At 37.9% G+C, this 23048-nt stretch overlaps 1 protein-coding gene across 10 annotated transcripts in view; it reads right to left on the bottom strand.

Moving 5' to 3' along the window:
- The window catches only part of LOC126424541 (YLP motif-containing protein 1), a 406391-nt gene that overhangs the window by 259042 nt on the left and 124301 nt on the right, over positions 1-23048 (bottom strand). For all 10 annotated transcript variants that reach the window (XR_007576188.1, XR_007576187.1, XR_007576189.1 and 7 more), the window contains one exon: positions 20903-21039. Coding sequence is in view for 7 of the 10 variants with exons in the window: in XM_050087281.1 (XP_049943238.1) it covers positions 20903-21039 (137 nt within the window). In the remaining 3 variants the exon portion in view is untranslated. The remainder of the gene's footprint in view (positions 1-20902; positions 21040-23048) is intronic.

Raw genomic sequence — 23048 nt, 5'->3', positions numbered from 1 at the left:
ATTCGTGGTGCAAATACAATAGGGCTCAGGCAACTGGAGAATCTTATTCTCACCAGCGTTCTCTTCCTGCTTCTGTTATTACAGCAATTAAACCTATTTTCAGAGACTTGGCTCATCCTGACCTTTTAAAGAAATGTCTGCATGGGCAGGCACAGAACCCAAATGAATGTTTCAACAGCATAATTTGGAACCGCCTTCCTAAAACTGTTGTTTTAGGCATGCATACAATGAAACTAGGCGTTCATGATGCTGTTATTACATTCAATTGTGGTAATATTGGAGAGTGTTAGGTACTGAAAAAGCTGGGAATTAACCTGGTGAAAATCTGATCACTGGGATGTAACATTGCGATAAAATGAGGATAGCTGATGCAGACAGGTCTGCATCTAATATGGTCAAGAAAGCAAGACAAACATCCAGGAAGGTGAAAAAGAGGCTGGAAGACCTGCTAGAGGCCTAAGAAGGGCCATCATATGCAGCAGGACAGTTTTAATTAACTGTAAGTAACAAATTTCTAAAGTTTTTTCTTTAAAGTCAATTTCCCACAAACTAAAATTTTCAGTACATATGCCCCATTATATCAGAAACTCAGTACATAAGCCCCATTATATTCAGAAACTATCATAGATAAATGAATGAAACTTTCAGAGACTCTGCATAACATAAAAAGCCACCTCTGGTACTACATTCATTAATATTCCCCATTAGAAAGTTCACAAAAAATATTTTCTGCAGAAAAAACTTAATATTTTTTGTTAATAAATTTAAAAAAGTATTTCTTAAAAACTATAAAATGGATAAAGTAGATTTTAGTACAATTGACTCTATTAGCATCATGTAACATACAGTAAAAATATTAAGGTCCTGCATCAAATAGTTTTTCAGAAATGGGTCAAATACTTGCCTAAATTAACATTGGTTAGATAGGCAGGTTGTTGTCCCCTTAAACTGGTATTTCGTTTCATGAACCCATAGAACCAATCTACACCAGCCATTCCCTCCGTCCAGTTCTCAGGACTTTTCAGACAATTTTTCAAAGCCAGCTCACTTGCTAAGAGCCTGCATGTTTTAGTGTCAACACCAAAGCATATCTTAGAAGAATGCAACAAATACTCCACTAATTCTTTCTCCTGCTCCACAGAAAATACCTTACGATTGTCATAGTTTGGTGTCAGTCTTTCACTGGAACCACATTTAATGTTTTGAACATATCGTTGAAGAGAAGGGTAAGGTATAGAATGAGATTTAGCTGCTTGGCAAATTGCAATTCCCTTATTAAACACATCCTGTACAGCTTCTTGCATAACATCATGATCAGTTTTACCTATGTCAGTCTTCCTGCGGAATGAACGAACCATCTTCAAACCTGATAATATAAAACAGGATTGCTGTACGTCTGTAATTTAAAAGCCTTAAATACCTACACACATGTTTTTTACCCATGATAAGGAAACAAAGTACAGAGTGCTTTTATTGGACAATTAAAAGATTCCTGGAGCACAATGAACCGTGGCTCATTGTGCCCCGGGAGAGCACAGAGGAAAAAATAATATACCACCTTATACTGAAATTATGATACCTGATTCATTGTGCCCCATGGTTCAGAGTGCCCCACTCTCCCCTACCTTAGTAGTTGACTGATTCAACATATTTAATTCTTCTTCTACTGATGCAAAATCTGCATCATCTGCACCAATGGAGGCTTCACGTTGTGCCCCAACAGTACATATTTCAAACAAAGCTCATGTGAGGTTATGTATGAAGATTGTTAATATTTGAAGATCTGTATCATTAAAAAACAGTATCGACACTGTTACAATGACACACACTCTCTCTCTCTCTCTAAAATTTGGTGACAAAGGATTGAACAAAATTCACGTCTCCAAAAATTACTTCACTGTCGCGAAACTAACATATCACCAGTACAACACTAATGAACTAGATCCTGCAGAAAACAAATGGCAGTCAGTAGAGCAGTACTGAAAACATATGCACAGAGGAAAAGATAATTTACCACCTTATACTGAAATTATGATACCTGATTCATTGTGCCCCATGGTTGAAAGTGCCCCACTCTCCCCTACCTCAGTAGTTGACTGATTCAACGTATTTAATTCTTCCTCTATTGATGCAAAATCTGCATCACATGCACCATTGGAGGCTTCATGTTGTTCAGATACTATCATTGTTGTTATTCTGTCAAAACATTGAGAACACAAAAAGTTGCCACTGGAAACATCTTCACTTTGAAATAGAGTCTTCAAATGAGAACACTTATTTCCAACCTGCCTTATATATCACTCTTTTATGGATAGGCAAATAGTCAGCACACTTTACTCTCCTGTGGCCCCAATCAGAACACATTTCATTTCAAACAGTACTTTTCACAAAACAAACTGCAGCTGTGTCAACTGCCGATTTCCTCACGAGAACAAAGAATTCACTGGATGGTCTCAGATGTCTGAGAAGGCTCTTCAGTAAACAAATTAGCACTGAACAACTACAATACAGAAACCTGCAATGAACAACCATGACAAAGAAACTGACAAGAAACTACAACAAAATGTAAGAAATATCTGCAACAATGAAAGTGAAAAGAAATAGCTGCAGCAAAGAAAGTGATTTGAAATAACTGCAAACAAAGACAATAGAAGTAAACATTGTAACAAAGAAGTTCATAAGAAACAACTTCAGTGAAGACATACATTACCCATGAAAGTGAATTTTTCTTTTAAATAAATCATGTCCAACTTAAAAGAGAAAGCTCTCCTTTACAAAGAATATAGTACTACATGGTATTAATCAACAGAAAAAAAATTAACTTTTCTGTATTAGCATTTTTTGGGGAAAAAAAATCTTTAAATTATGAAGAAAATTCAAAGGGTGACAGTAAAGGAACTTTGACAGATATGTCCAAATGAAGGATACAATTGTAATAATAAAGCAATTATCTTTCAAATACAAAAAAAACTCTCACAAAGTATCTAGAACTGTTACAGAGATACAGCATTTAAAAATTTTTTCCAAAGTTTGCATCTTCAAAATGGTGTTGGCAGTGTCATCTTTGAGGCCTGTTGTCTCGAGGCAGGAATTTTTTGGGAGAAAACAAAAAAATACGTGTTTCTTACTTACTCCTGAATTTTAACATACTCTAAATTCAATAACATCTGAGATTATGAAGGTAAACCCCCTGCCTGAAGTGATACAGATTATGCCTTTTGGGTTTTCTAAAAGACAGTGTCTATAGGAATAAACTACAGGTGCTTGTCCTCAAAGACAACTCCTGACTACATGTTTAAATAGCTATAATCTGTTTTTGAATGGGCACACTACTTTGGTGCTTCTTGTACTTATGAAAAGAGCACATGAAATGCCAATTTTGGGAGATGTCAACAGATTCAATGATCACAGTCATGTGATTCTTTTGGCTGTCGTGAAGAATTGTCTGGATTATCTCTGTGTTGCCAGTACACTTGGGTTTTATAACATCGAAAGTAGTGTAAGTGATGACTGTTTCCGACTTCACAGGGTTACAAAATACCTGGTATCTATGATGACTTTCATTTTCTTTCTTAAAGTAAAAAAGACATACTGAAAAGCAATAAACACAAAGTATGAAATCTGGCTCTAACTGGTGACACGTTTTGTAAGTTAAGGATTGATGAACCAAATAAACTGTATCATTCAAGCTTCACATACTAAGTTATAGGACAGTGACTGTACTCTGACAAATACTATTCCAGTTGATGTTCTCAAATACATATCCTCTATGCATCTAATCACCATAATCACTACTGAAATGATCAAATGCACTGGTGTGCAAAACTCATGAAGGAAAGTAACTTTCACACGTCGTGTCACTGCAACGTAACATAGCGCAATGCAACATTGACCGTACAAAGAAAGAACTGCCACAGTATATTACAGAAAGTAGCTGAAAGAAATATGCAATGAGACATACAGAAATGACACTTTTATTCAACGACAATAACAACACTGAAGTCACTGTGATTTACAATGGTTCCCTGGACATTGCAAAAGACAGGACATCATTCTTAATAGGGGGTGTGATCACTACGGACAGCAATCCACACTCTACAAAAAGGCTCCCACATTAGCCACAAGGTCGAGGTCGGTAGGGCATTCTTGTCATAGGACATTCCATTTCTCCACTAGTGTGGACAACAACTGCTGGGTGGTCTTTGGTACATGTGGACATGCTGCAATACGTGTCCCCAATGCTTCACACACGTGCTCAATGGGATATCCTCTCATTCCGAGGGTTTCTATAACTGCGCTGATTGACACGGTCACACACGGTCACCAATAAAAAGGCATCAGGGCCAAAAGCACTTCTAGAAAGAAGCATATGGAGAAGAAGTACATCACCACATTAACATTGACTGGTTTGTGTACCACTTTCGAAGATTTGGAGGTCAGTATGCCTATGCCACACACTTCCCCACGCAGTAACACCTGGATCACCGAAATGCACATATTCAACACTGCTGGACATACTCTCATATGGTGAGAAGTGCATCTAGGAACTGCACATAGAAACATTGTCGAACATTGTCATTTTTGTGATTCAGACATTGTGGTGGGTGGAGGTATAATGTTGTACGAGCAAACTGACCTTCAAATATTTGAACACAGTACACTCACTAGTCAATGTTATTGAGACACGGTGCTCCTTCCTCATTTGTATCTTTTCAGTGGCGCATTTGGCCTCAACTTAATTTTACAGATGGCAATGCGCTGAAAAGTGCATGTGGAGCAGCTCTCGGAACGAGAGGCTATTCGGCAAATGGACTGGCTTGCCTGACTTAAATCCCATGGAGCACATGTGGGATGTGTTGGGGAGACGTATTGCACGAGGACCACAAGCACCGAGCAGTTGTCAACCACAGTGGTGGTACAGTGTAACACTCTGCAACAAGAACCTTGTGGCCAGCATGGGAGTTTGTTGCAGAGTATCGTATTTACTCGAATCTACACCGCACTTTTTTTCCGGTTTTTGTAATCCAAAAAACCGCCTGCGGCTTAGAATCGAGTGCAAAGTAAGCGGAAGTTCTGAAAAATGTTGGTAGGTGCCGCCACAACTAACTTCTGCCGTCGAATATATGTAGCACTACACAGGCATGCTTTGCAGGCACAAAGGTAAATACTGGCGCCAAAACCTCTGCGTCAGTAAACAAATTTAAAAAAAAGTGGAAGACGAGCTTTTCTCTCCGCCCCGAGTTTCGACCACTGCATTTTCATACATTATCCAACGAAGTAAATACAAATTCTGTATTGTTCATCTTCGAATGCAGCAGCCTTTCAATGTACTACGAAAATCCGACTGGCAAGACTGTTTGGGATGTTTGTCAATATGGCCAACTCTACGTTCTGAATTTTTTCCTACCTGTGACAAGATATGGTTGCTAATAGGAACTTTTATGAATTGTGAATCACATGCAGTATTCTCTTCACCATAAGAATAATACGAATGTAAACATTTTGCCACGTATTCCTACGTGTTTCCTGTTATCTCATTTAAATCCTGTCTTCCTAATAAACTACGAAACTAGAGTGAGACAACAGCAAACGCAGAAGAATATACGTATCATGTCATGTTTATATTCATATTATTCCTATGCTGAATAGTGATACAGTCAGAAATGAAGCACGGCAACTGACTAGATTTTTAAACCTAAGATGACTCTAATTTCTGTGCAGTATGTAATGTACTAAAGAGGCGTCTGCAAAAATTTTCAAACGGAGAAAAATTTTCGCTAAACTTTCGTTCAGAACATCTATCATATGCAGTCTATTATTGTTGATCATTATCAAAGAAAGCGGCAGTGTAAGTAACAACAAATAGCAGTCTCTTGCCATTGTTTCGCTAATGAGACGATTCCTCTCTCTTTTTTTTTAACTGTAAGCGACGGTAGGTGCACAAAAGCAATCCATGCTGCGAGCGGCGACAGGCCGTAAACACCCATTATCAGAATGCGACAAACAATGCATGGCACAGTATAATAATGCATTTTGAGCTTAGGGTGACGAAAAACCTATAACAAAGAGAACGGCACTTATCAGATCACAGAAAAATAAGCAATCAATTCAAACCAGACAAAGCACCTGAAAAAGGCTCTCTAGTATAAATACGGACGGAGCGCCTGCCGCATAGCAACGACTACGTGGTAAAGCTTAACTGCTAAGTTTACCACACGCACCAAACTACTGTAGCTGTATCGTCATTCATTCGACTTAAATTGTCTCATATTACAATGGACCAACTTTGTTTCGGTTTGGAAGTGCAGTCTAAAACGATTCTCCCCCTCGAATTTCGAGTCTCAAATTTCATGTGCGGCTTAGATTCGGGAAAATTTTTTTCCTTGATTTCGAGTCTCATTTTTCAGGTGCGGCTTAGATTCGAGTGCTGCTTAGATTCGGGTAAATACGGTATGCACAGCTGTCTGTAGTGGTCTCCAACCGTTAAATCATTTCCCGACTGTACTGTCCAAGGGACCATCATGAATTGCAGTGACTTCAGTGTAATTATTGCCTTTGAATAAAAGTGTCATTTCTGTTTGTCTAATAGCATATTTCCTTCAGTTACCTTCTGTATCATAGTGCAGTAGTTCCTTCTATGTATGGTCCACGTTCCACCAAGCTTGGCAGTGACATACAGTGTGGACAACCTTGTTGTCCTTAATTTTTGCACACCAGTGCACATCCATCACGTCACTGCGTCAGTACATACCACAAACACAGACCACAGGGGCAATAACGGACCCATAACTGTAGCTAAAGCAGCTGATCCACAGTTGCAATGGCTTCTGACTGCAATAAACTATTTTTCACTTAATAAGTGCTGTGGAACTGTTAAAATATTATTTAACTGAGTAAGCAGACTGTGTGCTAGTTGGAAGCACTCAAGAAACTGCTACTGACCCAGCCTAGTTATACAAAACCATTCACTAATAGTAAGAAATTCAAATATCTAGCATGGATGGAACTCAAAAAGCTGGATAGTTTAAATAGGAAACAGAAGAACCTGGTAGTCTATCATTCACTTTCAATTAAACTCACTGAAAATTTGAAAACTGTATCCAAAAACAAGAAATAAGTCTGCACTTTCAGCTCTACAAATGATAAGCAGCAACATTCTACAAAAACACAATTTATTTTTGTCGTAAAAAGGTTTCACGTGCTATACTAAGATTTTTGCAACTGTTCGACTTAGTTTTCAGATTTTCATTTCTGTGATGTACTACGCTTAATAACACAGAACTCCGCACACATGTTGCAGATTTCTTTTGTGAGTTACCACCAGTTCATTTTTTTATCGAAATATATTATTATATCAATTGTACATTACGTAATCAAAAGTATCCGGACACCCCCAAACACATACATTTTTCATGTTGGGTGCATTGCGCTGCCACCTACTGCCGCGTACTCCATATCAGCGATCTCAGTAGTCGTTAGAAATCATGAGAGAGCAGAATGGGATGCTCCACAGAACTCCAGACTTCGAACGTAGTCAAGTAATTGAGTGTCACTTGTGTCATACATCTGTACGCCAGATTTCCACACTCCTAAACATTCCTAGATCCACTGTTTCAGATGTGATAGTTTAGTGGAAAAGCGAAGGGACACGAACAGCACAAAAGCATACAAACCAACCTCATCTGTTGACCTGACAGAGACCGCTGACAGTTGAAGATGGTCGTAATGTGTAATAGGATGGACAGTTAGGCTGGAGGTGAGAAAACTTGGATTTCATGGTAGAGCGGCTGCTCATAAGCCACACATCACACCGGTAAATGCCAAACAACGCCTCGCTCGGTGTAAGGAGGGTTAACATTGGACAATTGAACAGTGGGAAAATGTTGTGTGGAGTGACGAATCATGGCACACAATGTGGCGATCTGATGGCAGGGTGTGGGTATGGCAAATGCCCATTGAATGTCATCTGCCAGCGTGTGTAGTGCCAACAGGTGGTGTTATGGTGTGGTGGTGTTTTTCACGGAGGGGGTTTGCACCCCTTGTTGTTTTGCATGGCACTATCACAGCACAGGGCTACATTGATGCTTTAAGCACCTTCTTGCTTCCCATCGCTGAAGAGCAATTTGGAGATGGCAATTGCATTTTTCAATGTGATCGAGCACCTGTTCATAATGCACGGCTTGTGGCAGAGTGGTTACACAACAATAACATCCCTGTAATTGACTGGCTTGCACAGAGTCCTGACCTGAATCCTATGGAACACCTTCGGGATGTTTTGGAACGCCATCTTCGTGCCAGGCCTCACCAACCGACATTTATATCTCTCCTCACTGCAGCATTCCGGAAGAATGGGCTGCCGTTCCCCAACAAACCTTCCAGCACCTGATTGAACGTATGCCTGCAAGAGTGGAAGCTGTCATCAAGGTTAAGGGTGGGCCAACACCATATTGAATTCCAGCATTACCGATGGAGTGTGGCACAAACTTTTAAGTCATTTTCAGCCAAATATCCAAATACTTTTGATCACATAGTGTACTTTTAAAATATAGTTAAGATTTCATAGTGTCAGAATACTAATTTTCTAGAGTTCTATAACGTAATATAAAACCACTTTTCACTTCAAACACACAAAAACAGGTGGCAACATAACTGCATGAGAAACAGTGACAGGGTTTGGATTAATCTTTTCACTGCTATGGACCTGCTCTCTACATTCTGCACTGAGGATGGCTTTTGTTATAGTTGTACCGTTCACCAAATGCTGGCGTCTGTGCTGAGAAATGGCATTCTGGCCAATATGAAATACTTATCATCCGATTTTTCAAAAACTGTAAGGGGGAAAAAAATTGATTTTTGAACATCTTAGTCTGGTATCTTCACTCAATAAAGGACTTTCTTTTCATTATATGCCACAGTTATTGTGCTGCATTAAATTAAAACATTGCATGAAATTTTAAAGATCTTGCAGAGAGAAAAATATGCTGCACAAACTCTGAGTAGGGTTGAATTTAGCTCATACATTGCAGCAAATGAAATGTAGATAAGACATTGAAATTGAATTTAAAATTGAGAGCATAAAACGATACCCCATCTCATTTTGGAGTTACTGGATTTTACATCCAATGGACGGTTGTGTGTTATGCACCCCTTCATGTCCTTGTGCATCACAATCATATCTCAAATGACCCACAATATCAAAACGAGGTTTCTCACAAACGATGCAATGAGGTATATATGTTGTATGATAAATTATCAAAACTATTTTTTTCTCCCACCAAGCTACGGAAGTACCTCATCTGCAGTAGTGAGAGGTCAGCAGCTCAGGACACATACAAATGTCCATAGCACTGTACGAAAACCTTAGCAGCATGCATATGAAAGTCCACGGCACTTGGGGAATGTCGTCACAGGACGTGCACGCATGTTCACAGCAGCAACATGGGTAAATTATTTTTTAATGAATTTACTGCGTACGGTAATGATGCCGGCTTGAAACTAAGGACTGAGACAGGAAAGGAACTGAACAATGAGCATGTTATTCAAACCAAAAGGTTTTCTGAAAGCATTATGGTGTGGGGTGCCTCTATTTTTAAAGCGGTTGGAAGGATAGAAAAATGTACAGGTACAGTCAATGGTACAGTGTACTGTAAAATTATGACAAGGAAGTAACAAAGAGAGCTAAGAACCATTTCAGTGGTGCAAAACTTGGGCCATTTATTTTTCAAGATAACAATGTGAGCTACCACCAACCAATGTTGCACAGCTATGTCTAAATGATTTGGGTTTCCCAAGGCTGCAGTAACCAGCAGACAGTAATATTTTCATTACCACAACCAGTGTTGTTTTACAAGGACCGAAACTCCACATTGCTATCAAAGCAGGGTGGGGATAATTTTTTAGACTATAGCGTAGAACCTTAGTACAGCCAAAACATACATGTTCTTGGAGTAATGTCAACAGTCTGAGCAAAAATGACAATTGACCTACCAATTTCTGTCATAGTTTGAAAACAATTAACCATAAAATTATTGAGACAGTCATACTTTTCATTAACAGGCACACAATCATATTTTAACTTGGGGTCCCCCCCCCCCCCCCCAACTAGGACTGTATTAGTTACCCTAGTGATCCCATAATCCAAGGAACGTTACCAGAAATTACGAGTGAGATGAAAACTAAAATTTACATCATCTACAGTAATGAGCCTGAATCTGTGAACGAAGATGCTACTGTCTGCCAAAATGGTGTCTTGGCAGACTTCACAGTAAAGTACAAAAAGCATGAAACTCCCAATGCCAACGAATTATGATTGCATTTAAAATTCGTGCCTAAGTTATCATACACTGTACAAAATACAATTTGTCAAAGTGAAAAACACAGCAAAGACAGAGTGACAGTATTTGTTTGTGCCAATACTTATGAGACGGGAAACTTAAGAAGCTCAACAACAGTAAAGCCGCAAATCATTGCCACTTCAAAAATGTGTGCAAACTGCCACATCCGGATGACAAGAGCACAATGTATTACATGCCTGAAAGTGTCTGAAGACAATGTGGCTGAAGAAAGCTACAAGCTTTTACTTCTTGCAGACAAGTTTGCCACCCTCCTGAAATACGTTTACTATAAAACAATGAGCTCACTTTCCTTTCTTAGCAATGCAACAAGCAAGCCCCAAGGATCAAGGGATTTTAGAAGTAACAAAGCAGTTATATCACAAGTGCTTTGCTTGATGGTATGTATAACATGTTAATGTGCCAGAATCTGTGAAGCCGACCAATCTCTTAGAAGCACAGAATTTTCTTTCAGGTGTGTAGGATGCCATGGAGCCTCCAGTCTCTGAAAACTGTTTCTAGAGTGCAGGAGCTTTTTAAGGAGTTGTCAGTATATCGAAATTTTCAGAGAAATAGTTTTGCAGCATACACTGCTGAATGGGTAAACGTTTTTGTGACAGACAAATGGAGGGAAACTACAGATGTTATGGATCCTGACAAAAGAACCAGCTGGAAGTCCACGAGAAATTCAGTGACATCTACTTTCGAGATAGTAATGTTACAGCACATCAGATGCCGAATGTAGATAGGAGAACAGGAGGCGAGGCAGGTTTCTTTGAAACACTTATCCCAAATGCGATTTAGTCCTGATTCGCAGACCTGCCACTGCAGTAAATATCAAATCCCAAATGACACGTACTGCTGATGTAATTACAAATCTATGCTTAAACACCACTGCGGACTTCAGCAACATACAGTATCAGTTTTTTAAAGACCTGTACTTTGTGCTCATAACAAATCAGTTTGTATTTTATTGCACAAATTAATTAAATTTTGATTAGAATACTGCATTTATTTCTTTGCGTAATGTCTGGAATCCCTTTAGATCTAAAGCTACACATTGTTACTGCAATTACCTTTCTTCATTTCTTAATGATTTAGATTTTTTACAACTTTCTTTCTTGGCTACCCTTGGTTTTTTCCCTTACAAAAAAATCTGTTAAAGCTGATTTCAATTACCCATATTTCCACTGCTTTTAAGAGCTTTCTACCTTTCTTCAACAGTGACTGGCATTCAGAGCAATACAAGAGCACACTGCAGATGAATGCATTGACTTTTTCCAGTATTAAATGACTTTTTTTTTACTAACAGCTATATTCTTTCATTGAGAGAACATTTTGCTGTTGCAATTCCCCTTCCATGCCGCATTTGTTTCCTGTAATTAAGGTGCCCATTTTATTTATTTCAATTTTGATTTGCCATGTTGTCCTCATTTTTTAATTTTTTTTTAACTTTACTTTCACAATTTTGGTATTTTGACTATTAATTTACAGTTGAAACGTCTTCGCGTTTTCTGCATTGTTAAGGCAATATCATTTGCAATGTGGTAATGATCACCCCATGACCTTACACTTTTTCCAATTTCAACTTTACTTTTTTCATTAAAGTCTATCCTCACACTTTGGTTTGTGTGTGTTAAATACAGAAATGATTCAGATTGTTAAGGAAGAGGAAAATGTAACTGTTATAGGTAACTGGAATTTGGTAGTAAGAAGAAGAAAAGGAAAAATAGTAGGAGAATATGAACTGGGTCAAAGGAGCAAAAGAGGAAGCCATCTGGTAGAATTTTGCACACTTGATTTAAGAAATGTCAAAGAAGGTTGTATACGTTGAGAAGTCATGTAAGGTTTCAGATAGATTATATAGGGTGTCCCTGGAGGAATGGTCAATATTCAGTGATAGAACATATGCTCCAAAATGCATATCTTTAAGAACTATGAGCACTTTTTCATCTTCACTGTTGAGAAAACATTTCTTCTACTAAACAAGTGCTCATAGCTCTTTTGAGGTATGCACTTTAGAGCCAATGTTTACTAAACTCTTTTGCTTCAAATAATCTTTCTTATTGTACCCCCAAATACTGAGCATTCCTTCTGGGACACAATGTATGATGTTAACACAGTGATTTCAGATCCAGATTTTAAACTGTAAGATGTTTCCAATGACAGGTGTGGACTCTTGACAATAATTTACATATTATGAACTGGAGACTGAAACAAAAGAAATTAAAAATGGTGGGAAATTAAGGAGATGGGACATGGATAAGTTGAAAGAACCAGAGGTTGCTGCTAGTTTCAAAAGGAGCATTAGGCAACTAGTGACTGAAACACAGGAAAGAAATAAAGCAGAACAGGAATGGGATCAAACACGTAAAATGACAAGATCTAGTAGAATATCATATGAGATATCGAATTTAATTAATAAAAGAATAAAACATAAAAATGCAGGAAATGAAGCAGGAAAAAGATAATATGAATGTCACAAAAAGTGCAAAATGGATACACAAGATACTTCCTATAGGAAAATTAGACACACTTTTGGAGAAAAGAGAAGCAGCTGTAAGAATATCAAGAGCTCAAGTAGAAAACCAATACTAAGCAACAAAGGGCAACCTGAAAGGTGGAAGGAATACAGTATTATAGAAAGGCAGGAGGAAGTAGATGATTCAAATACACTCTTCAAAATTCTAAAGGGAACAGTGGTAAAACACAAGGAGTGAAAGGGTATATACAACATGTACAGAAACCACACAGCAATTATTAGAGACAAAGAGCATGAGAGGGAAGCAGTGATTGAGAAGGGAGTGAGACAGGATTACAACCCTATTACTGGTGTTATTCAATATGTATATTGAGCAAGCAGTAAAGGAGAAAAAGAAAAATTTGGAGAATGGATTGAAAGATCAGGGAGACGAAATTAAGCTTTGAGATTTTCCAAAGACGTTGTACCTCTGTCGTAGAGAGCGCAGGACTTGGAAATGCAGCTGAATGGAATGGACAGTGTCTTGAAAGGAGGATATAAAATGAGCATCAACAAAAGAAAACAAGGATAATGGGGTTAGTTTAATTAAATCGGGTGATGCTGAGGAAATTAGATTAAGAAATGATACAGTGAAATAGTGGACGAGTTTTGTTATTTGTGCAGCAAAATAACTGATGATGGCGGAAGTAGATAGGATGTAAAATGTAGACTGGCAATGGCATAAGAAGAGAAATTGGTCAACATAGAAATTAGTTTTAAGCATTAGTCTTTTCTGCAAGTAATTATACAGAATGCAGTCATGTGTGGAAGTAAAACATGGATGATAAACAGTTTAGGCATGAAGAGTGTAGAAGCTTTTGAAATGTGGTGCTACAGAAGAACACCAAGGGATAAGACAGGCATATAACACATAACTAATGAGGAGGTAATGAATGAAATTGGGGAGAAAATAAATTTGTGACATAACTTGACCAAAAGAAAGGATCGATTGATAGGATACTTTTGAGACGTCAAAGAATTGTCAATTTAGTATTGGAGGGAAGTGTGGGTGATGAAAATTTCAAAGGTCCAAGAGACAAGTACAGTTTTAAATGGGTGTATGAGTCGCAGTAGCTATTCAGAAGAGGCTTGCACAGGATAGAGATGCATGGCAAGTTGCATGAAACCAACCTTCGTACTGAAGCCAATGAAAACATACTCCATTGTAGACTGTATGTTAATGTTCTTTATTTAATACATGCAATTACCTAATTTCGATTTTGCTTCATTTTTAAGCAGTTGCTTGACATCAACTTACTTACACTGTGTGTTTCATTCTGTAAGCATTACATTCATGTTGCACATATATACCTACACGCCATAATACACTTCATTAATAAGATGTAGCTAACGACACACAATTGTTGAGATTTGGTTGTTGTTAGATTTATTTTACAACCATTCATGTCTTCTGATAATTCACTAATGCTTGTGATGCAAAAATATGATAACTGTTTCATTAATTAGGTAGAAAGATAATTAAAAACAATCTTATGGCTGGTTAGGGGTGTTGATGATGTTCCAACTGTCAGGTGTTAACAGCTTTCACAGCAATGAGTGTCATTATTGTGGTGTTTATTACTTTGCGACAACAGCATGTCTAACTTTTTACTGTTTAATAGGTAACTGAGGCCAACAATCGGCAAATAGCTACGGTTCAGAATGTTCTTGCGTAGTGCTGCCATTAGTGATCTGAGTGCTGCCACTGGTGATCTGTGCCTCAAGAATGTGCACATTACACATGAGCTAGTTACAAAGCCATTTCGTTTCCAGGTGGAAAAATGTGTCTGTATATTTCCTGGAAACTTTCTGCTATTATTGGTACTGTGAGGAGCCAATTAACTGTTGATAAAAATAAGTTCTATGGGCAGACCATTCTATGTGAGGGCGACAGACAGACAGAGAAGAGAGAGAGAGAGAGAGAGAGAGAGAGAGAGATATTGGAAAATGAAAAAAGTTATTTCTGTAGATTATCGAGGTAACTCTGTGATGGGACACACACCTCCACAAACAAGTGTGACAACAAAAGTTACTGATAACAAGTCTCAGTTAATGAAATTACTGACATTTGTGATTGGTTTGGTAATTCTGCATAATAGTTTTGTTTCTAAATATAACACACAGATTCTCAAAATATTGTATAAGAAGTGTCATGAATGTTTCTTCAAATACTACTGAACTTGCAAGTAAGTGTCGAGAACGAAATTCTCTCTTTTTTACATCTATAATCCACATCAAGATGGAGGGTACACGGTATAAATGCAAAACATCAAATAATAGGAATTTTATTATAGCTCTCATAGAGATTCTGCACAATAAAGTACAGTTTTACAGGGCCAACGACGACATCTTTTGACCAAAATGTAGCAGTTTTAACAGGTTGGTATGTGACTGCAGAGATCATGTGATAAGATTGAGAAGGTTCATGTGGATCAACTGAACCTACCAATACTGGATGTCTGCTTCGTCCCGCAATGTAATGACGATGCGGCGTGCAACACCAACATCAAACATGTGTAAACACAAAGAAAACACAACACACACAATATTTCTTTGGCACGTATATCAGTTTTTGGAATACAGTTTGTGGTGACCGACTGATCTGCAAAGTATTCCACAAAGTCTAGGTTAGGTTAGGAAGTGATAATTTGGTTGTGACTTTGAAGTGGTATAAAATGCTTCAGTTAATCTGCCCCCTCGCCCCTTGTATTTCTCCTCCTGTCAATGGAACCACATGGAAATCAGCAACTTAATAATGGTTCAGTAAGGAGCCTCTGCTTATGGAAGAGAATAATGTGTGAATGCTAAAAAAGTTAAAAAATGTAAGGCATATAGACAGTGAAGAAAATGAGAAAACGTGTGAAATGACTGATCACACAACAAATCTCTGTCAATAAATGTCATGGAATTAAATACCAAAGATCCACATGTATATCATCCACAATGTACCACATAATATCATCCACAATATACTCGACTAAGTAGTGGCCATTAAAGCAACATTCAACAATCACAAGCATCTGTGGCAGGCCACATGAGGGGGGGCTGATTCCTGAGTGCATCATTACAAACCAGAGAATAACAGAAACCATAGAGTGCAAGCACTCTCATCCTCCAGACGAGAAGCGAGTTAAAGTCGTAGTTATGGTCATCTACTGCAAAAGTTATGCTTGTGGTCCTTTAAAATGCTACAGACCCTGTATGCTGCACTTCCATGAGAACTGCCAAACTGTGACATGTATTCATGAGTAACAGGAGACAGCAATATAGCCAGAAGGGTAGGACTGGGGATTGTTTACAAGAAAACACAATTAATATCACTGAACACCTGAAGGAATTTTCTGCTGAAGGTGGGCAATTTTAAATACCTGAAAGGATACACAATGAGACAAACCAGGAGCAGTGCGGGACCAACAGGGAGGAAGATAAGGTCAGTCTTCTTTGTCAGCAGGTTAAGTGTGCAATATAAATAATGTATCTATGGGCACAAAGATCAGACACTACAAGGTAGCTGTGAAATACGTGGTACTATACGTGGCTGAGATGATGATACTTAAAAGATATGGTGCATAAAAACTAGAAAAGGAAGAGAGAAAAATACCAATGTAAACGATGGGCCAGGAGGTGGTGGAATAAGGGCACAAAGATCTACCAAAAATTGTGCCAAAGATCAAAGTCAGTATCAGAAGAAATCAGACAAGGGGCCACGATGAATGACCAGTAGAGTATAAAAGACAATGCTTAGGACAAGAGGAAAAGAAACAAAGTGAATTGCTGAACTTGTCACCAATTGTCTGAGATAAGGATTTGAGAGGAAGACAAGATAAAGCGGATAAGCAATTACACACCAACCCATAAGTCGGAATCAACAACAGAGAAGAATATAGGAGAAGGACTGTGTCATCGCTGAAGAGATTACTGAGGATCACGGAAGAAGATTGAGAGAGAAGAAGGGAAATGTGAAGAGGTTCTGGAAGGAGAAAGAAAGGAAAAACTCTTTCACAAAGGGGCGACCTGCTATTCTTCAGAGGTCATAACAGAACACTTACAAGAAGTCGCATGTCAGTACTTGAGAATACTATGTGATCAAAATTACTTTTTCTCGCATGGGTTGTTGCTGCTCCATGACAATATAAACCATCAAAGCTACACTTTGTGATGCTAAAATTTGATACCCTGAAAAATTCACCGAAGAACCCTGGTTTGGTGCCATACAGTTTTCACCTTAGAAAGAACCAAGGGCCAGAAATTTGAGAGTGGTGATAAAGATGATGCTAGACCACACATGAAAAAAAACACAGTTTGTAACTTGTAGACTGCTGGAATAAGTGAGTAGTGAGAACATGTTGCACAGCAGAGAAAGGGACAGGGAGGAGGGGGGAGGGGGGGGGGGGAATAAATCAACAATGATTTCTGTAAGTACCTTCCTCATTATTAAGTTATAATAAAATTCCCACCTTTATAGAGTCATTCTTGTAGTTACATTTCCCCTTCTTATTCCATTTACGATCATGGTCATCAAAAAATGAGTTAGGTGTTATTGTCTTGCCACTGGTCTAGCTTTATAACTTGAGTTCAGAAGAGATTGCTTTCAAAACTCAAACTGGATTCCTTCTTAAGTGAATCACACTCCTTAGGGTTATTTTAATGAATCTAAGTATAGCATCTGCTGTTTCACTACAAAGATTTACGTGGTCATTCCACTTGAGATCTCTCTCTATGGGCTACACTACATGTTTGGCAGTTGTGACTTAAGTCTGATAATTGGCCAGTGAAAAGGCAATCAGAACAGTCAAGTCCTTTTACCTACTTACACAAAATTACATTAAATATGACTACCTCGAGGTTGAACTCTGAACTAATCTTCTTGTTTGTTCTCATCTGCACTCACTACGTCGTATGTGTCATATAAGGGTATCATTATATTATGTAACGAGATCAAAGATAAGTTGTGTTTGATTATACTGTTTATTGCTAAAGGACTATTTTGTCGTGATGGCCATCTTCAAGTTATGTCAGATGGTTTTGATACCCATATGACTTCAACGTCTCAGCTGCTGTCACACAATTATGTAAGTTTGCCACTTTGATGCTCTTATAGCTATAGTAGATGTTAAATTTTTCATTGGGGCAGTTATTTATGTAATTGTTAATATAGCTGCCACAATACATCATTATGAAATAAGCTTTCTCACTTCAAGAACTACACACAAAGCTATCCCAACAAAAAATTTATTTATCATCGACTTCCACACTATCAAAGGAGCTAACTGCAACTGAGAAACTGTTCTCATATGGATAACAAGACTACCTGATATAACCTGAAGATGGCAATCGAACCGAAATAGGCCTCTAGTAATAAACAATATAATCAAACACAGCAGCATTTTGGTCTCATAACATAATAATACTCCTGTGTTTCAGGCCCATTTAATAATGATACATTCTCCACTATCTGACAGAGACTGTGAGTACCTTTAGAGAGATAAAGCTGCTGTTTGCTGTGCCATTAATACACACAGTGAAAGTAAGACTCCATCCACAAATCTCCACAGAAGTACACCTAACACCACTCATCAGGTCATGTCAAATGTCAAAGCCATGCTGATAGTTTTCTTTGAGTTTGAAGGATTAGTTCATCATGAATTCGTGCCACAGGGACAGGCTGTTAATCAATGGCACCATTGGCACATATTGTGATGCCTACAACAAAATATGAGAAGGAAACAACATGAAATGTGGTACGACAGTAATTCATGGCTCTTCCAGCATGGTAAAATACCCACACATTCACTCCTTTTGGTGCGCAACTATTGCATAAAACGTGAAATGACTGTGCTGCCTCATCCTCCGTACTCTCTAGACCTGGCCCCTGTGGACCTTTTCTTATCTTCAAAGTTGAAAACCCTGCCAGAAGGATGCAGATTTGCAATGATAAGACACGATAAAAGAAAATTTGCAGACGGCACTTCATGCAATCCACCAAGAGGCATACAGAGACTGCCTTCCATAAGTGAAAATGGCGCTGGGAGTGATGTATCAATTGTGGAGGAGAGTATTTCAAAGGAGACCATGCACAATAGGTAAAAGGTATGTGTAGAAAAATTCTGTAGACAAAGTTTTGGAATTTTCTGAACAGACCTCTTGTTGGATATAGTGGCCCCAACAAAAATGGTATGTACATAATACAACAAGCCATGTGTTTCTCTTTCACTGACCACCACCGATAGAAAAGTTTACAAAATGCACACCAGCATGTACCCACAATTGAAAATCATGGCAGGACCATTTTCTTCATGGAAGAGTTCTATTTTAATTTGCTAAGTGACAACAGATCCCTTTCAAACGTGTTGCTAGTTTGAACATAAATCCACAGTTATGGCTGTGTTCTCAAGTTATATTTAGACTGTAAGTCATTCCACGCTCCCACTCCAATACAACAAAACCTTTTATTCCACCAATGCACCCAATCTATCATTTTAATATTGCTGATATATTTACACTACGTCACATTCATAAAATTTCATAGTACTTGGCAAGCAACTAACTGAATAATTATATTTGTGGTTTTCTGCTTTATTTATGGAAGTCTAGTGTACCTACGGGCAGTATAGAGAATAAAAATGAAAGAAACTACGGCCAGTAAAGTAAGTTTAGCTCCAAAATTGTTAACATTGCCCCAGTGCTAGGCTGATTTTTCTGCATATTTGAGAAACTGTAATTGGAAAATTATGAGTTCAGCAAAGAAAACATACAGCCGTTATCCAAAATTAATATCTACTTTAGGACAAATGATAACTGACAAGAAATATTTCTGAATAACATGAGTAATAAGCTCATAACAACTTCACGTGTATAAAAGAGTCAGAATGAAATGCTGGCCATGTAACAGGAGGAGATATTTCTATTCCTCATCTGAGCTATGTTAAATTAGGAATTAAAATCACTGTCCCTGTGTAAATGAGCCAATAGCGTCTAGTTAATGCTACCACAATCTGAAGCACCCTAAGTCCTAACTGAATGAAGTAAAAAAGTAAAATATGGGGTCCTGAAATTACATAAATAAATCTCATTGCCAAACAGTGATGGAGATCCTTTTAAGTGAATGTTTACAAATTTAGAAGCAGTTTTACTCATAAATCTTGCAATGCACAACGGATCAAAGGCGTTAGGAAACTACTTCTATTACAGCCAGACAAACTTGTAAACAATCTCTCATGAATTGGCACACATGCTGAAGTGCGAATAGGACAGTTATTCTGTACAGTCGAGGTAGATTCAGCTCCTATTTAAGTTCAATGTACTGAATTTAATAGATATTACTGCAAGCACAAAATGCTGAGAAACAAACATTGCTGAGAGTAATGAACTTTAAAATTTTGTACAATTAAGTAAAAATGGGTAATTTACCATGTGCTTGTGAAAAAGGGGAATCAATTATAAAATGTAATGTTAACAGACACTGAGCATTTCATGTACAATTCTCTTGCTGCCCCCCATAGACACAAGAGGCCATCCATTTACGAATTGTGGTTATTTATTTCCTTAATCACAAATATCCAAATACATTCTCCATTTAGCTTACAGAAAAATGAACACTTTAAAAGCAAAATATCATGAACAAACGTCATTTCTCATTGAATTATAAACAATTAATTAAAAAGGGATGACTGTTATTCTCTTCAGAATTTATCAATGAAGGTGAACTTCATACAACAAGTTTATGTCAGTATTTTTCCAATATGAGTTGTACCAAATTAACAACTTTAGATCCTCCATAGATCAAATTTATGAAGTACAAGAAATCACTTCCATCAGGATTACCATAAGTCACATGGTTATATATTATCGAAAACAGAATAATGAAATACAATTTTTGGCAAAGCAAAATGGAAAAGGGTGCAGGAGGAATGTGAATCTGTGAGGAAAAGGGGGCATTTGAGGGAGGAAGACTAGGTTAAAAATGAAGAGGCAGGGGGGAAACCTGCACTTCAAAATGCTGTGATGTTTCCCAAAAACTACAAAACACTAAACACACTGAGATTCTCACCTGGGTCCCCGCTGCCACAAGCCACGTGGCTCAGGGGGTGGTTCATCACCGTGGCACCATTCGCCGTCACCCCCCTGTGATGACGCCCCAATTTCATCTGGAGAGTCAGCAAATGGGTCTGTATAGAGGTCTTCATCCTGTCGACATACACCACCGGTGCCAGTGTCGGCAATAAACTCGCAGAGCCTATAGCAACATGTTGCTGGTATGTGCAGCTATGATGTTTGCAAAGGATTATTAGAATTACGCTGTAGTGATTATGAGGTCTCAATTGTGCTGGCTGGCGAAACATGCATGCAGAAAAACCTCATTTTACGCCTTAAGAAGGCATTTAAGAAATGCGTTCCATGAGAGGAACAAGACACAAATGTCACTACTTACTGAAATTCAGCTTCACTTTCTAATCAATCAGACGGACCTAGTTGTTGGGAGTGTTACATTAGTGTACACTGAACTCACTTGTCTCCATTAGTGGGTTCAATCTGCACAAAGAAACAGCTCCATTCATCAGTGGTAAATTCTTTACCATGTAAAATAGGGCAACACAACGACAACTGGAAGTGATTATTCAAATCTAAGTATGGTAATATTATTTTTTTAGAACTCAACTTGTTTCAATTAATGGGTTCCTGGAGAAGAGATATTTTGTGTCTCTTGTTATACTTAAATATTACTCAACAGGTAATACTAACAGTTCATCCTCCAATCACCTATGATGAAGTTCCTTCATATATTAGCAGAAATTTTTATCAGAGAAAAATATAATCTTAACAAACTGACCCATCAGTAGGACAATTATCGTGCTGAGATAAATACATAGTACTAAAATAATAATTTCTCATGTACCGCCCTCATCATACCTAGACATCGAGCACTCACAACGTTTTTGAAAAACAATGTTAAAATTTGAAAATCTTAGGACAGAATAAATTGTAAATTCACAGTTCAAAGGATTGTTGCAGTTCACTTGTGCACAAACCAATTTGCCATTTGTTATAAAACAGTGAACCCGAGTTCTAGCGACTGATTAATAACCAACACAACTGTGACTACCCTTAAGTCCTAATATTCAGGACTCAATCCTTGGCTAGTGACTTTCAAAATTAGTACTACTTTTATATATGAAAAATGATAAGTCACATTGTGACTGAAATTATATGTTAATCTGTAGATTCTGGATACATTAGTTCTCAATCAAGAGGATATAAAACCTTCAACTGAATCATGATTAAAAGCATTTTGATGTTTAGACCAACTATTACTGAATGCACTTTATCTTCTTTGCAATCCATAACAGTGGTTATCCAAGAACACAAGACTGAAAAAAACAATGTTCCATGTTTTCAGGTGTAACAAAAAAAGAAATGTAAAAAGTATATAAATGATTAAAATAAATATGAAGCAGCAGGTGGCTTGAAGATGGCAGCTGGTTAGTACTTTCTCCAGAACTGTCACCCTAAGTTGCCACATTTCGCAATGTGTGACTTTTTTTTTTTAACCATACACTGCCCAAACCGTCCTTCGTCAAGAAGGTGACCCTCACTCAATGCACTTTAATCTGTTACCCAACCATGTTCATCAGTCTGATAATCAAATCTGCATGTTTAATATTATTAAAGACTGTTTACTATAACCTCTAATGATAATTAACATACTTGTTTTAATGGTGATATGAGTACATACACATGTATATTCATAGAAGTGCAGGAGCAACATGGATGTATGCCCAAGGCTGGAAATTACAATGATCAGGTAAGTCTGGAGGACTTTTTATCCAACAGCGGACATCAAATGGCTGAGGCTGATGGCAATGAGTGGAAAGGTAGGCAAAGAAATTTCTCCAGTCTCATCAAAATAAAACACAGGAAAGCATAGCAATAATGGCAATTTCTGGATGGAACAACACATAAGATAGGAAAATGCAACCACTCACCTACTGTAGACTTGACGTGGGGCGCATGAACAATGTTCACTAGCATTTAAGCTCAGATTCCTCTTCTAGTAGAAAGTACACACAACCACACAAGATACTCAAAACACATTTTGTGTTTGTGTTTGTGTGTGTGTGTGTATTTTCTACTGGAAGGTGTATGTCTATGCACCACATACCAATCTGTTATAGATAAGCGGATGCCTTTCTTTAAAA

Source organism: Schistocerca serialis, chromosome 10 (genome assembly GCF_023864345.2).
Source record: "Schistocerca serialis cubense isolate TAMUIC-IGC-003099 chromosome 10, iqSchSeri2.2, whole genome shotgun sequence".
Classification (NCBI taxonomy): Eukaryota; Metazoa; Arthropoda; class Insecta; order Orthoptera; family Acrididae; genus Schistocerca; species Schistocerca serialis.
Note: the sequence above shows the minus strand (reverse complement) of the source record. Positions and strands in the feature narration are given on the sequence as shown.